Raw genomic sequence first — 15103 nt, 5'->3', positions numbered from 1 at the left:
TTTCTTTGAGTTTTTTTTTTCTGTATTCCAATTAAGTAAAATAAATTTTCTCTAGAATAAATTTTGCTAATTTTTCCATTAAGTTTGCTATATAATAATTTTATTTAATCCAAAACACGACGGTGTAGACATAAAATATCTCTTCCAAAGTTACGGAACATATTTGGGAACTACTGACCATAAGTATAAAACTACCTGGTATATTTCAAAACAATAAATTCCCTAGGAATCGGAATCGGAATCGTACTTGGTATCGGAATCGTTAATCAATATTTTCCTGGAATCGGAATCGTATAAAAATTAGGAATCGTCCCAACACTAGTAAATTCACATCTGTTAGGGTTATACCACGTTTAATTCATCTAAAAAAATGAATGAATTAAAAACTCTTATCCAAATATTTTCTTTCAGCATATTTTTGGCAAAACAAAACTTATTCCATAAATATTTTGCATATTCTTTTTTAAAAAGAATATGCTTTTTATCAAAAGAATATTCTCTAACCCAATATATGTAAAGAATTGTTTTTTATTAAAGAATATTCTTGACATTGCCCTACTCATTAATGTATATACTGTTTATAATTGAACACTCTATGGAACTTAAATATTTTATTTATTGCATTTTATAATCAAATTAGTCTTTAAATTATCAAAATTAAAGCTTCTTTGGTTGTCCGCTAAAATAGCCTTATAATGAAAAAAAAAAAACTAGTTCCAATCGTAAGAGATTACTGGACCATATTTAAACTTGGCTATTTTTTCGATACAAATTGTAGTTACAATCCTTTGGACACTACGGGGCCGATATATCGGCCCTGGAGACCTAGGGCAAAAAGGATACGCGGATATTTCGTCCCTAATATAATCCTCTAATAGAATGGCTCTCATTAGGAACCAAAGGTTATTGTAAATTCACAACTATGAAGGTTTTACCATGTTTAATTTAATTTATATAAAAAGAAAACTTCGTAAAATTAAGACTTGTATGCAAATATTTATTTCAACATATTTTCGGCACAACTTATTCCATAAATATTTTGCATATTCTTTTTTTTAAGAGAATAGGCTTTTTGTTAAAGGAATATTCTCTAACGAAATATATGCAAAGAATATTCTTTTGTAAAAGAATATGCTTGGCACAGCCCTTGTAATGATCAATTAAGAATTGGGGTCGGTGAGTAGGTCATCAGAACCCCCCCCCCCACATTATTCAGGGATGTGAATACTCTCATTTTTAATAGAATTTCATGTTTCACCCATTTATAACAAAGAAGCTGCTTTTTTTTTTTAAATAAAAAAGCTGCTTTTTTTTTTAATAAAAAAGCTGCTTTTTTTATTAAAAAAAAGCTGCTTTTTTTTAAATAAAAAAGCTGCTTTTTTTATTAAAATAAAAAAGCTGCTTTTTTTTTTAATAAAAAAGCTGCTTTTTTTTATTAAAAAAAGCTGCTTTTTTTAAATAAAAAAGCTGCTTTTTTTTTTAAAATAAAAAAGCTGCTTTTTTTTTTAAAATAAAAAAGCTGCTTTTTTTTTAAAATAAAAAAGCTGCTTTTTTTTTAAAATAAAAAAGCTGCTTTTTTTTTAAATAAAAAAGCTGCTTTTTTTTAATAAAAAAGCTGCTTTTTTTTAATAAAAAAGCTGCTTTTTTTAATAAAAAAGCTGTTTTTTTTTATTAAAATAAAAAAGCTGCTTTTTTTATTAAAATAAAAAAGCTGCTTTTTTTTATTAAAATAAAAAAGCTGCTTTTTTTTATTAAAATAAAAAAGCTGCTTTTTTTTATTAAAATAAAAAAGCTGCTTTTTTTTATTAAAATAAAAAAGCTGCTTTTTTTTATTAAAATAAAAAAGCTGCTTTTTTTATTAAAATAAAAAAGCTCCTTTTTTTTAATAAAAAAGCTGCCTTTTTTTTAATAAAAAAGCTTTTTTTTAATAAAAAAGCTTTTTTTTAATAAAGCTTTTTTTAATAAAAAAGCTGCTTTTTAATAAAAAAGCTGCTTTTTAATAAAAAAGCTGCTTTTTAATAAAAAAGCTGCTTTTTAATAAAAAAGCTGCTTTTTAATAAAAAAGCTGCTTTTTAATAAAAAAGCTGCTTTTTAATAAAAAAGCTGCTTTTTAATAAAAAAGCTGCTTTTTAATAAAAAAGCTGCTTTTTTTTTAATAAAAAAGCTGCTTTTTTTTTTTAATAAAAAAGCTGCTTTTTTTTTAATAAAAAAGCTGCTTTTTTTTTAATAAAAAAGCTGCTTTTTTTTTTTAATAAAAAAGCTGCTTTTTTTTTTTAATAAAAAAGCTGCTTTTTTTTTTAATAAAAAAGCTGCTTTTTTTTTTAATAAAAAAGCTGCTTTTTTTTTTAATAAAAAAGCTGCTTTTTTTTTTAATAAAAAAGCTGCTTTTTTTTTTAATAAAAAAGCTGCTTTTTTTTTTAATAAAAAAGCTGCTTTTTTTTTTAATAAAAAAGCTGCTTTTTTTTTTAATAAAAAAGCTGCTTTTTTTTTTAATAAAAAAGCTGCTTTTTTTTTTTAATAAAAAAGCTGCTTTTTTTTTTAATAAAAAAGCTGCTTTTTTTTTTTAATAAAAAAGCTGCTTTTTTTTAATAAAAAAGCTGCTTTTAAAAAAAAAGCTACTCTTTTTTTTTTTTTTAATAAAAAAAAACCGTTTTTTTTTTTAATTAAAAAAAGATGCTTTTTTTTATAAAAAAAGCTTTATTTTTGCTTTATTTTTTTAAATAGATATTTATAATATTTGCACACACACACACATATATATATATATATATATATATATATATATATATATTTTGTTTATTTTATGTTATTTATTACAGTTTTGTTCAAATTCATGGAAAAGCATAAACGCCGTCCGAACCCTGCACTGAAAAGCGAAGACCAAAAGGAACTTGAGAACCTCAAAGTGGAAGTGATGGATTCATTGAAGGTCGACCAAGAATTCCTGTCTGACTATTTTGTTAGGTGAGAAATAATAATAATCATTAGTTTTTGCACACTGCTTTATGGACACCACCACTACGATAACATCAGTATATGATTGACTTTTTTGGCAGTGTTCTAAAAAAAAAAAAAAAAAATAAAAAAAGAGGGCAAGTTTGTTCCACTTTTTGATTGACCAGCAACGGGTTTAAATTCACATCGCTAGATTTCAGATTTTTCTTGTGTTTTACTGTTTTTGGAAGGTATCAGAACGTTACTATTAGTATTATTTAGAAGCTTTCCTTCTCCAAGAGTAGTTGCCCTAGAAAGTCTGGCGACATATATAAAAAACACTAATCAAAACAGTTGTTTGTATTCATAATTTTTTAAACAGTTCATAAATATTTTGTTACTTATTTGTAATTTGATTATCCTATTTACCTATATATTTATATATATGCCTGTACTCCTATATTTTTTTTTCTTTTTGTGTATTGATTTTCATATTAAAAACACTTTTCTATTTATTTAAAAAGAAAATACAACTTTCTTATACATGGGTCGTGGAATTGCATTCATCTGCAAAAGTTCTAGTTAATTTGTAATCATATTAAAAAAAAAAGATTTTTCTTGTGTTTTACTGTTTTTGGAAGGTATCAGAACATTACCATTAGTATTATTTAGGAACTTTCCTTCTCCAAGACTACTTGCTCTAGCAAGTCTTGAGAGTTTAGTCCATCCTACTATTTTACCCACTAGTGTGCATCCTATTTCAGAAAAGCTTCACCAGTGTTCACATGAATATATAAACTAATGGAAGATGTTGATGTGAAGTTTTGGAGAAGTGTCCAATCCTCATCTGTAATTGAATGCAGTTCTTATTTACTTGCCTCTCTACGAGGGCAGAGGTGGACACCTTTTCATACTTAGAGATATATAAGAGGTATATGTATATATTATCAATCCAATAAATGACAAAATGTCATTTATTTTTGACAGCTTAAATGAATGTCATTTATTTGGTAGTGTCATGGGAGGACATTTTCCTCATAAAAGTATTAAAATATTCCAGCTTCTTGTAATAATATTAAAAATGTATAATTATTATATAATATAAAAATGTTCTTTTTTGAATAGATTCTAGAATGTTCTAAAATGTGGACTGTTAAAGTAGTCTATTTTGAGTGAGTCTAGAATGTTCCATCCACCAAAACTATAAAAGAACGCTGTTTGTGTAAACTCTTCAGCTATGCAGTTAGTTAAGCAGATAATCAGCGAGTTGAGTTGTCAGTCGCTAAGATGCTAACTACTGCTGACTCCGGCAAAATACGTAGGATAATTCTCCAACCGAAAGAAACCCCTTTAAAATAGTCAATTACCTGCATCCCTCCAAGAAAAATTGGACTTTTAGTAAATCTGAAGATTTCTGCCTTTCTCTCTAATCAAAGAAATATTATTTTACTTGGTCTTTCTTCTAAACAAAAACATTATTCTGAAATTAGAATTGATTATCTCCCTTAGACCCTGTTAAACAGTTTCAAATATCTCGTAGTACAAAGAAAGCAAAGTTAATATTTGTAAATATTGTTTTGTTTTTCTTTGTTAGAATAAATGCTTTTTGTTTTCGACTTGTTTTGTGTACAAGAAATGTTCCTTATTTTTTGTAACTGATTTTTTTTTTTTTTTTTTTTTTTTTTTTTTATCTGTTGAGTGTTTAATATTCCCTAGACACAAGGATGTAGCAGTATGAAATAATATTTTGCTTATTTTAATTTGTATTTTGAGGGTAATGTGCAGTCTTGGTCCCTTAAGGATATTAATATCAATTACATGCAAATAAAGAAGGAACAGTTTGATTTTGACCAAAGTTAACACTTTTCTACAGCCTAACATCACAAGTGCATTTGAGAAGTTTTATCATTGCACAAGTAGAAGAGCCCAGGGTATAAAATCAACAGTAGGTTCTTTGATAAAATGGGTGCATTCTAAATGAATGTTTCTGTTTAGAGCACAATTGAATCATGATATTTAACTTTTGCATTTTAAACTAATTCAAGCCATTATATAAAAATTATTTTATGAAGTCGATAGTGGTTTCTCTACAGTGCAATGTAAACTACAATATATTGTGGAGGCATGTAAAGCCTCCAAGCAGAGCGATGGGGGTTCTTCCTGTCTAGAGCAAGCAATCAATTGATTTCATTGGAAAATGAAATATGGACAATTTCACTGATTTTGATATGTCTTGATGTGTGCAATGTCAGATTTCTCTGCTAGTATATATATATATATATATAGATATAGACTGCACCCATTTTATCAAAGAACCTACTGTTGATTTTATACCCTGGGCTCTTCTACTTGTGCAATGATAAAACTTCTCAAATGCACTTGCGATGTTAGGCTGTATAAAAGTGCTCTACCTCGGTATTGAGCACTCTTATATTAACCTCGTTATACCTCACTGGTTACCTTACCTCTGGAAAATAACGTGGTCAAATTATATATATATATATATATAAGTTAGTTATAAGAGGTTAATATAAGAGTGCTCAATACCGAGGTAGAGCAGAGTATACTTTTAATTTGTTTTTACATAAGCAGTAATGTGTTGCTACAGTCATACGTCTACGAAATAACTAGTTACTAAATACTAGAAGACTGAAACATGCTCGTGACTATGTAGCAACACATTAATGCTTATGTAAAAACAAATTAAAAGTGTGTATATATATATATATATATATATAATCCTGCTATCAATTTTCTATTAACTTTGTATGTCAAACCATCTTTTCTAATAAAATTAGAATCTTCTGTGACAATAAAATCCAATTTCTATTAAAAAAAAAACAAACATTGAGAGAAGTTTTTAACATTTCTAAGCATATTGTCTTGTCTTATTTTATTTATTTATTTTTTTTCAGCCATTGCTTTGCAGAATTGGGTCCCGTCTCTGCCATTGTGGGAGGCGTTCTTGGACAAGAAATCATCAAAGTAAGTTTCCAAAATTTAGTTTGATTTATGGCACACCAATCTTTGTGGATTTTTTTTCATTCAAATGCTGTTATATCAACCTCCTCCCCTCATCCCAGCATTTCAAAACAAAATATTGATGTTGGCATTCCTTTGGCGACAATGCCTCTAATCAACTCCATATTTAGTCAAAATGTGATTCAGAGGCTTATGTCGGTATAGCAAAACATAGGCCCCAACAACCAAGCACAAGTAGTATGCCCAGCAACATAGATAAGGAATTTTTTGACACAGTTGACTAATTGTAGAACAATACAGCGACAACCACATAAATTCTTACAGCGAAAAGATAGTCTATGCTGATTCTGTGGTTTCTTTTGCATATGGTTCAAGAAATCATGACCTCCAAAACCTCGCCAAAGTAGTTGGTTTTGAGCTGGAAGAATAACTGCTAAGGGGCCAATCAGAGAAATCGGATTGTTGCTGGCATGTTGCATCCACTGTGTGGGAGCTACATTGATCAGTAAGGTGTCAATATAACCGAAATTTATTGAAATAATTTTAGGATTACAAAAAAAAAGAAAGAATATATTTGAATTACCAAAGATACAGATAAAAATAAGCATAAAAATGAACTTGTTTGTGTGCGCGGAATGGTGGTTTTTATAAAGTTACTAGCAGTATTTTTAATGTACAAACTTGTTATATATGAAATTTAGACCTGTGGAACAATTTCGATTTGTTTTTAACCTGTCAAAATAGTTACTGGTTAATTTCGGCATCAGAATGTCAACTAAGCCTGTTACTTCTGTGTATATGTGAATATATATTCAAACCTTGAAGTCACTTAATTTTTAATCTTTCTTATCCATCTGTTGATCGATCAAACTGTAACAATTAAGGCTGGAGTGTTAAATGTTTTGGTTTCGATTCTGGCTGATGGCACCAGAGTCATATATATATATATATATATATATATATATATATATATATATATTTTGTAATTTTTAAAAATAATTACTATATGTTGTGTACAATAGAGAGTTGGTTCTATAATAATAAATACGAAATCTGCATGAATTAAAATATTGTATGTAAGCATATTTTACATCTGGGCAATGCCAGGCAGTCTACTAGTGTGTGTGTGTGTATGTATGTATATATATATATATATATATGTATATATATATATATATGGGTTCACACAAACTTGAAAAGTCCTTGAATTTTAACTTTTGCCTTGAAAGGCTTTATTTCTATTATTTCTTTGAAAAATCTTTGAAAACATGGAAAATGCCTTGAAAATGTTTTGAAAAGTCCTTGAAAATCGATTTCTTTATATCCAGTAAAATTTTTTCTAAATATAAAAAATAAAATCGCCATAAATGCTATTAAATAATTTAAGTATTAATAAAAATATCATTAAAATAATTTTTAAATATCGAAAATAAAATCGAAATACATTGTACTAAAATTGCATCATAATGTGGAGTTACGTCCCTTTATCATGAACATGCTTTTACTTTTGAAGATTGGGTAGTTTTGTGATAATGGACCATAACTCTTGTATCCATGATACCAGAAATTTAAAAGTAAAATAAATTCAGCATAGATCAATCCATAATAAGGAAAATAACAATATTTGATCGTGCTTGGTTGACCAAATATAAGTGAGTCAAGGAATGCAAATATGATTGTCAACAGACATATTGTTGTGTCTATAAAAAGATATATTTGTTTTGAGTGAAATGGATAAAAGTGTCTTGAAATTGCAGATGGTTGGCGTTAAATACGAAACTAACAAATGCACATGTTGGGAATTGGCACTCAAATTAAGAAGTTACAATTTTGTTCTGAAATCAATTTCAACTGACAACCCCAAATCAATGTGTGAAATTTGACAACCTTGCCACAAAGTGGAACTTAAATATAAGCTAGAAACCAAACTGTTTTGGATTTCACTTCAAAGAATGACACGATTTGAACAGAGATTTTGTGGACATTAAAAACTTTAAGTGACCACGCATCGATCAAATGAACATGTTGGAAATGTATTTCGGTTAATATTGCAATTGCTAGTAAGTTTGCGTGTGGTTAAAAGAAAACGTGTGAAAATGACAAACTTGAACTTTTCACAACTTTTTGACTTTTTGACTGATCTTTGTTATAGCAAACTGCTTCAAGTTGTGAAGACGGTTCTGGTGCTCTTTCATAGTCAGGCCAATCTTGAGAGAAGATTTTTTGTGAATCAAGAAATAGAGGTGGAGTACATGAAGAATCGGACTGTAGTGGCACAATCATCTGTGACCAGGTGAACACATCAGAAAGGGTGTGTCAAGTCCCAATAACGAATCATTGTTTCATGCTCCGTGTCATGACAAAGGTATGATATGTGCCTGGAAAAACAAAGAAAAGAGACAGACAAAAACTGAAGGGAAAGGCAAACTTTGAGCAGATAGAAAAACTGAATAAGAAAATGGGAATATCCTTGGTCTGAAAGCAGAGAATTCTGGAAATTTTAATCTGTTGACAAAATCAAATGCCTTTAGAAAATCAATCTCTGAAAACAAAAACTGGCTAAGCGCAAAGAAATTTTTCAAACTAAACAAGAACCAAAAATCATTTATAATTAATAAATTACAAAGTGTGTAAATGTCCTGGATATGACCTTAAACTACATCCGATGGTGAGGCCCAGCTTGCGGGCTTTAGGGAGTGTGGAGCCACCCTTTAATTAGCAATACGCATGAAAAAATTGAAATAGCTTGAAATATTTCAATATTGGTATGCATAGAAAGAGCTTGATGAGCTAAGAAAGAATCTTTTTAAATTTTTAAAATCTGATTAAAATTAAGGAAGTTATGGCTATTTTTGTGCCTCACACGTTTGGATATTTTCTCCTCTTTAAGACCATATGCGTTTCGTCACATTTTTTACACTACTTTTTCAGTAAAAATGTCATATCTTTGTTAAAACACAAGACTAAAAAATGAAATTTACCATATAAGTGTATTTTTGTACAAGGAATCAGAATATGCAACTGAAAATCTCCCAAAGTTTATGGTTTCCAAATAATCTGCAGTAAATGTGCATAAATATGCAGCAATTCCTTAAAAATGCCATGTATCCATAAACAGAAAAGAAGTTGGAGAACTCAAAGTTGAATTGTAATGTGCTTTATGTACAAAAAACTTAAATCTAAACATAAGACCATTTAAAAATGAATATATTGCAATATTTCTTTGGTATTATTGTAGATTAACACCTTTTGTTCAACCCCACTCAACTCCTTCTGACCACCCCTCCAAAATGTGATTCTAACTTTTTAGGAAATTATGTATAAAATGCCATGAAAAACTTTAATGAAAGATAAACAAATTATTTTAGAATTGAATGTAAAATAATTTCCTATTACAGATCATTCTAGCATTTTAGGGCAGTTAACTGTTTTTTTTTTTCTATGGGAAAATATGCATGCTTTTTTTTTTTTTTTTTTTTTAAGATGATTATGTGTAGTTTTAAGAGGGTTTCTATGCAATGAGAATATGTGGAGGGTTGCCATTCGGACTTTGAATTAATTGTAGGGCTAAGGAAAATTATGTGTGAACATACTGAAAACTTGACAGAGACAAAGCTAACAAAAACAATATTAGAGGGAGGAGCGGTTAGTTTCACAAAAATTTAATGTAAAATAATTCACCATTTCCTGGCCATTCTAGCATTTTAGAACAGTTAACCAATTTATTTTTATGTGTATTTTCTTTAAGGAAGGATCTATTTTTTGTTTGTTTGTTTTAGATGCTTGTATGTGGCTTACAGAGGTATTTTGTTGGAGGGGGAGGGGGGCTTGCCACTCGAACTTAGTGTTATTGTTAGGGTTAAAGAGTGTTTTAGGAGGAGACTTGCCACACATAATTTGGATTAGAGGTAAAGTTAAGAGAGCTTTTTTTCAAAGAGAGCGTTCATCACTCATATTTACTGTTAGCGGTTCATAATTATTGGCTTTATATTATATATTTAGTTTTAATTTAATAAGAAACTGCGTTGCGAAATTTCAAAGAAAATTCCATAAATTTGTTGATTTCTATTTTCGAGGTTGAAGGTGTTAATTCCATAGGCCGTTTATACTACGCTGGAGCAGGTTGTAAAAATATCTTTCGCTTAATAAGTAGAAAAAAAAATTAACGAAATAAAAAGCTTCCTAATTGTAGTTTGATGTGTTTTCTAACTGCTTTTAAAATTTCAAGAATATTGATATAGATTTTGAGGGTTTGTATTACTATACATATAGATTCAAAAAAGTTGTCAAAAAAACAAATATATAACAAATAAATGTTATCAAAAGCAAGTTACTTTTCTACCTAACTGGATAATTTTTTAGTGTTTTTATTTAATGTAACATGTTTATTCAGCTTGAAAACAGTGTTTACCGATGTTTTGGAAAATTTTAAATGGCGCCCGCCGCCCGACTCTCTTGAAACGGTAAGTTTGGGGAAAAGAGTTAAAAATAAAAAAGTAGACAAAATACTGCTAGAAACTCTCTCAATATATGGTACCGTGACATAGGCTGACATATATTCGGTGAGTTTTTAACAGTATTTTGTATAGTTTTTTTTTTTAAAATTTTTAACTCCTTTTCTCAAACTTACCGTGTCAAAGAGAGTCGGTCCGGGCGCCATTTTTAATTTTCCAATACATTACATCGGTAAACACTGTACGTTTTTCGAGCTGAATAAACATGTTACATTAAATAAAAACACTAGAAAATTATCCAGTTAGGTAGAAAAGTAACTTATCTTGCCTTTGATAACATTTATTTGTTATATATTTGTTTTTTGACAACTTTTTCGAATCTATGTGTAAACGAGATTTTGATACTTATTTTGAAAAAAAAACATTTGTGGCTGTTCGCAGTAAAACATTGTTTTAATTCGCTGTTCAAAACTAATTTAAAGAATAAAAGTGCATGCAAGCTATATATCTACAAAAGTTTATTTTGTTTTTTTTAACCATGTTTTTAAATTTGACGAAAAAATGTGAGAAATTGCAACAGATTCATAATGCCGAATTGGTTGGGATTGTTGTTATACATTCTGAAAACCGAATAGTTCTAAACTGATAACAAAATAGCTCTAATTAAACATAAGAACATTTATATTCATATTTCATTATGTTTTCATTATGTTTCATTTTGTTTTTCTTAATTCGTTCTTGAATAAAAATTAAAGAACGCGTGTTTGTTTATACAACTGTGCTATGGCTGATTCTACAGGCTGTAGCTGCTGCTGCTTCTAGTAATATTAACTTCATTTGACCAAATTCTCGAAATAGAAACAATTTTTTTTTTCGGGTGGGTCCTTTTAAATTATCAATTACCGCGGTCCTACTCAACATAAAATAATACTTTTAATTGATAAAGATAGTAAAAAGATTGATTTACTTACTACTGGGTGTCCGAAGAATTTTTTTTTCAAAATGTTCGATACTCTGCATATTAAAGTCTTATTTTTAACACGACAAAAAAAGAAATGGTCAAAAATATTTCGGACACTTGACAGTATTAAGATTAACACCCCTTCTTATTGATTCCCAAATTTCATGACGAAATTCTTCATACAATCACGGTACGGACCTTTAGAAAACAGGGGGGGTCATTACAAAACCTTACCGAAAACGCCATTTTATGACGTTCACATTTTTATCACTTTATTTGCTCAAAACTCTTAAAATATATAATGTACATTCATATTTATTAATTCATTTGAAAGTATATTCATTTCCGAACAAAACAGTAGTAATTTGAAGACTTGAAGTGCTTTGGTTTAAAAAATATGGCTATTTTAGTAGAACTACCTTGAAATCTGTGATTATCCAAAGCGTTTTTTAGTCCGTGTGTATTACTACTTTAATTATCATTGCTCCCAGGTCCACTCTGACCCAGAGTCGTAGTACCTGTTAGGGTCCCAACTATTAGTTAAATAGAAACAGACTTGAAAAAAAAAAAAATATATTCTATTATAAAATTTTTCTTCAAAATAACTTCGGATTCGGCATTAAATAACCTGAAAAGGGTTGATATGCCGTAAAACAACCAACTAACAAAGTGTAGGCTTGAGCTTAAACTGTAAATAGTTGCCCAGTTTTGTTGCGTGTTATGTTCATGTAAATAACTGACCTTTAAAACTGACCATGAAACAAAGAAATGAAAATGATTTTTCCTGTTGTCAATGAAGTTGTTTGGTTTATCATATCATTGTTTATATATCAAATTTTGTTTTGAAAGCTTGAATTTTGTCTGTAGTTTTTGAAAAATTTTGAGAAGTCCTTGAAAATGGACATTGTAAGTCTGTATGTACCCTTTATATACGAGCCATATATACCCACCGTTACCAGGTTGAAAAATATTGGCGGCCAGAGAGTTTAGTCGCGTATATTTTAAGATATTCTGAATATCCTAACTTAGGATTTTCCAGAAAGTGGATCACATGTTGGATTTATGGAAACATAAAATATAGCAATTTTCGTCTATGAAAATATAACTGGAAATAGCTTAAAGGGGAAATAACTCTCACTGCTTAAATGAATAAACATACTTCTGTTTCTAAAGACAATTGGTGTAGGCTAATAATAAATTCAATTAAAAATAAAATAAATAAATCAACTAGAAATAATATTTCTAAATAGAACAATGAAGATAATTTTATTATCACAAATAATTAATAACATGGAGCTAATTATTAAAATAGATTTTCTTTAATGTAATATGGAAATGAGGTTACTTTAAGTAGATTTCTTTTGAGTAAATTGTATATATAGAAGTCATGTTGGAATGTAAGTGTGTAGATTTTTTTTTTCAGTATGAAAATTAATTTGTGAAACTGTACCTTTTGTACATATTAAATTGTGAACAAAAAACAAATCAACAGACAGGAATACAACTTTATTATATATATATATATATATATATATATATATATATATATATATATATATATATATATATACTTCAGAATAGTTTTTATTTAACAATCAGTTGTTATGGAAACGTGAGATTGTAGGTTTACAAAAATATTACTGGCAGTAATATTCTATAACTTATCCCATCTAAACAGGAATTGCTCGATATGCAAGATAGAGCAAATAAATTTTTATAATAATATATATGTATGTGTGGTTGAACGATAAAATTGTCGCCCTAAAGAAAACAACACTACAGATTTATTTTCAAACTTTTATTGAAAAAAATCAATTCAGGTAACTTGATTATGTAGTAGAGCTGACATCTATTCAATGTAGCCGCCTTCAGCCTCAATCACTAGCTCGATATAGGTCCGGAGCTGGGAACATGCCTTTTCTACAAGCACTGGCAGGAGCTAGCTGAATACTCAACAGATGGCGGCAATCAAGACGGCCAGCAGATTTAGGTTGGGGTACGAGAGGGGGCAGTGAGAGAAGAGTGCAAAGTTGTAGCACTCCTTCTGAAGCTAAACCTGGATCTCTTTGAACTTGTGAGCCAGCGCTGAGTCCTGTTGCCACACCCAGGGTCTGCCAGCGGCCAGCTGATTGCAACAGGGGATCACCACCATCTTCAGCACATCCAGATATACTTTGGTGTTGACTTTCAAGCAGACTTTGAAGATCTGAGGTGGCATTTTTTGGCCCTCACTTGAAACGACGCCAAAAACCGTAACTGTAACCAGAAACTTTGTTTTCATCACCCTGGGCACGTCCCTGTTATTCATAACAATCCAGAAATGCCTTTTGAGGGTGCTGGCAATGGTCCTGTTGTCATAACTTTGACCGGTAGAGAGCATGAGTTGTACTAGTGGTGCACCTCCGATCTCGCTCGTTGATTGTGTCACTTTCAGACATGATAGAAGGCTCTTATCGCTCTTGGGATTTGTACGCAACTGGCTAACTAGTAGATCGTTGGCAACTAAAAAAGAAAACCCGTTTTCATCAATAACCCTTATCCCTGAGTGGCTTCCGGGCCTTGATAAGTGGTGATCACTGTGTAAAAAAAAAAAAAAAAAAAAAAAAAACGGAATGTCTTTTCTAGGGCAACAATTTTATCGTTCCACCCTGTATATATATTATTTCCTTTAAGTATTCAAAATTTTAACAATTTATAACTTTTTAGAATAATGTATATTTTTGTTGTCTTTAAATCATTTCAAAATAAATATTGTTAGTTGAATATTTTCTTTTACGTAAATATTCAATGATCCCATCTTTTAAAGAATGGGTGGCAGGTGATAACGTACGTCTGAATATGAAATTGAATTATTGGTTTGTTAATACTAAATTCTAAAAATGTTTCTCTTTTTTTTTTCTATCCAGGCTGTTTCTCAAAAAGATAAACCACACAACAACTTTTTCTTTTTTGATGGCGTCAATGGTAGCGGACTCGTTGACCAGATTGGTGCTTAAGCCATTAGCGTCGGCTGCAACAAGCAGAAGATCACCATGACCTTATTTTTGGGGTCATTTTTCAATGTTGTATTTTTTTTTTGTTAATTTCATGTCTCATCTCAAACATTTCAAATCATTTTTTTTTTTACATATTTCAGAAAAATAAACATTTTTTCTTTTTTTTTTTTTTTTTTTTTTTAGACAAAAATCTCTTATTTTGATTTATTGAATTTTCTGCTGTTTCTTTACGATACCATCCCCTCCACTTTTCTTGAAGGCAAACAAGTTTGGAAGCAATTAGAAATTTGAAAGAACACAACCTCAAAAGCAACTAGGAATATGAAGGCAAAAAAATTTGATATTCTCTATGAGCTATTTTTTAAGATTGAATAGTTTTTTAAATATTCTAACTAGTGTTGGGACAATTAATCGGAATTGGGAATCGGAAAAATCTCAGCTTTTGGGGGTATCAGAATTGGTATCAGAATCAAAAAAAATTGAGCATATTTTCCGATGTCAAGACAGATTCCTTAAATTATCTTTATTTGATTTTGGTTTAAGAAATATCTTCCACTGCTTGTAATAATAAAATAATAAATATTTGGTTATTTAAACTTTCAGTAAGACTAAAATCTCTAGATCACCCTCTCACAAAGACAAGTGTGTTTTACATTTGAGAAAATATATTCACATTTAAGATGTGTTTCTACGGTAATCGGGACAAAATTTAACTTTTATAGTTAAATAATTAGAGATTTATAAAGAATCGGAATCGGTAATTGTATCAGAATTTA

General features: G+C 29.3%; 1 protein-coding gene across 1 annotated transcript in view; it reads left to right on the top strand.

Annotated features, from left to right (window-relative positions):
• Positions 1-14491, top strand: part of LOC145255629 (SUMO-activating enzyme subunit 1-like) — a 55067-nt gene extending 40576 nt beyond the window's left edge. Inside the window, exons 7-9 of the mRNA XM_080114156.1 lie at positions 2820-2964; positions 5850-5919; positions 14238-14491. Coding sequence (XP_079970282.1) covers positions 2820-2964; positions 5850-5919; positions 14238-14327 — 305 coding nt within the window. The 3' untranslated portion in view covers positions 14328-14491. The remainder of the gene's footprint in view (positions 1-2819; positions 2965-5849; positions 5920-14237) is intronic.
• The last annotated feature ends 612 nt before the right edge of the window (positions 14492-15103 follow it).

This window comes from Euprymna scolopes, chromosome 31 (assembly GCF_053919585.1).
Source record: "Euprymna scolopes isolate OS-2025 chromosome 31, ASM5391958v1, whole genome shotgun sequence".
Taxonomy (NCBI): Eukaryota; Metazoa; Mollusca; class Cephalopoda; order Sepiida; family Sepiolidae; genus Euprymna; species Euprymna scolopes.
Note: the sequence above shows the minus strand (reverse complement) of the source record. Positions and strands in the feature narration are given on the sequence as shown.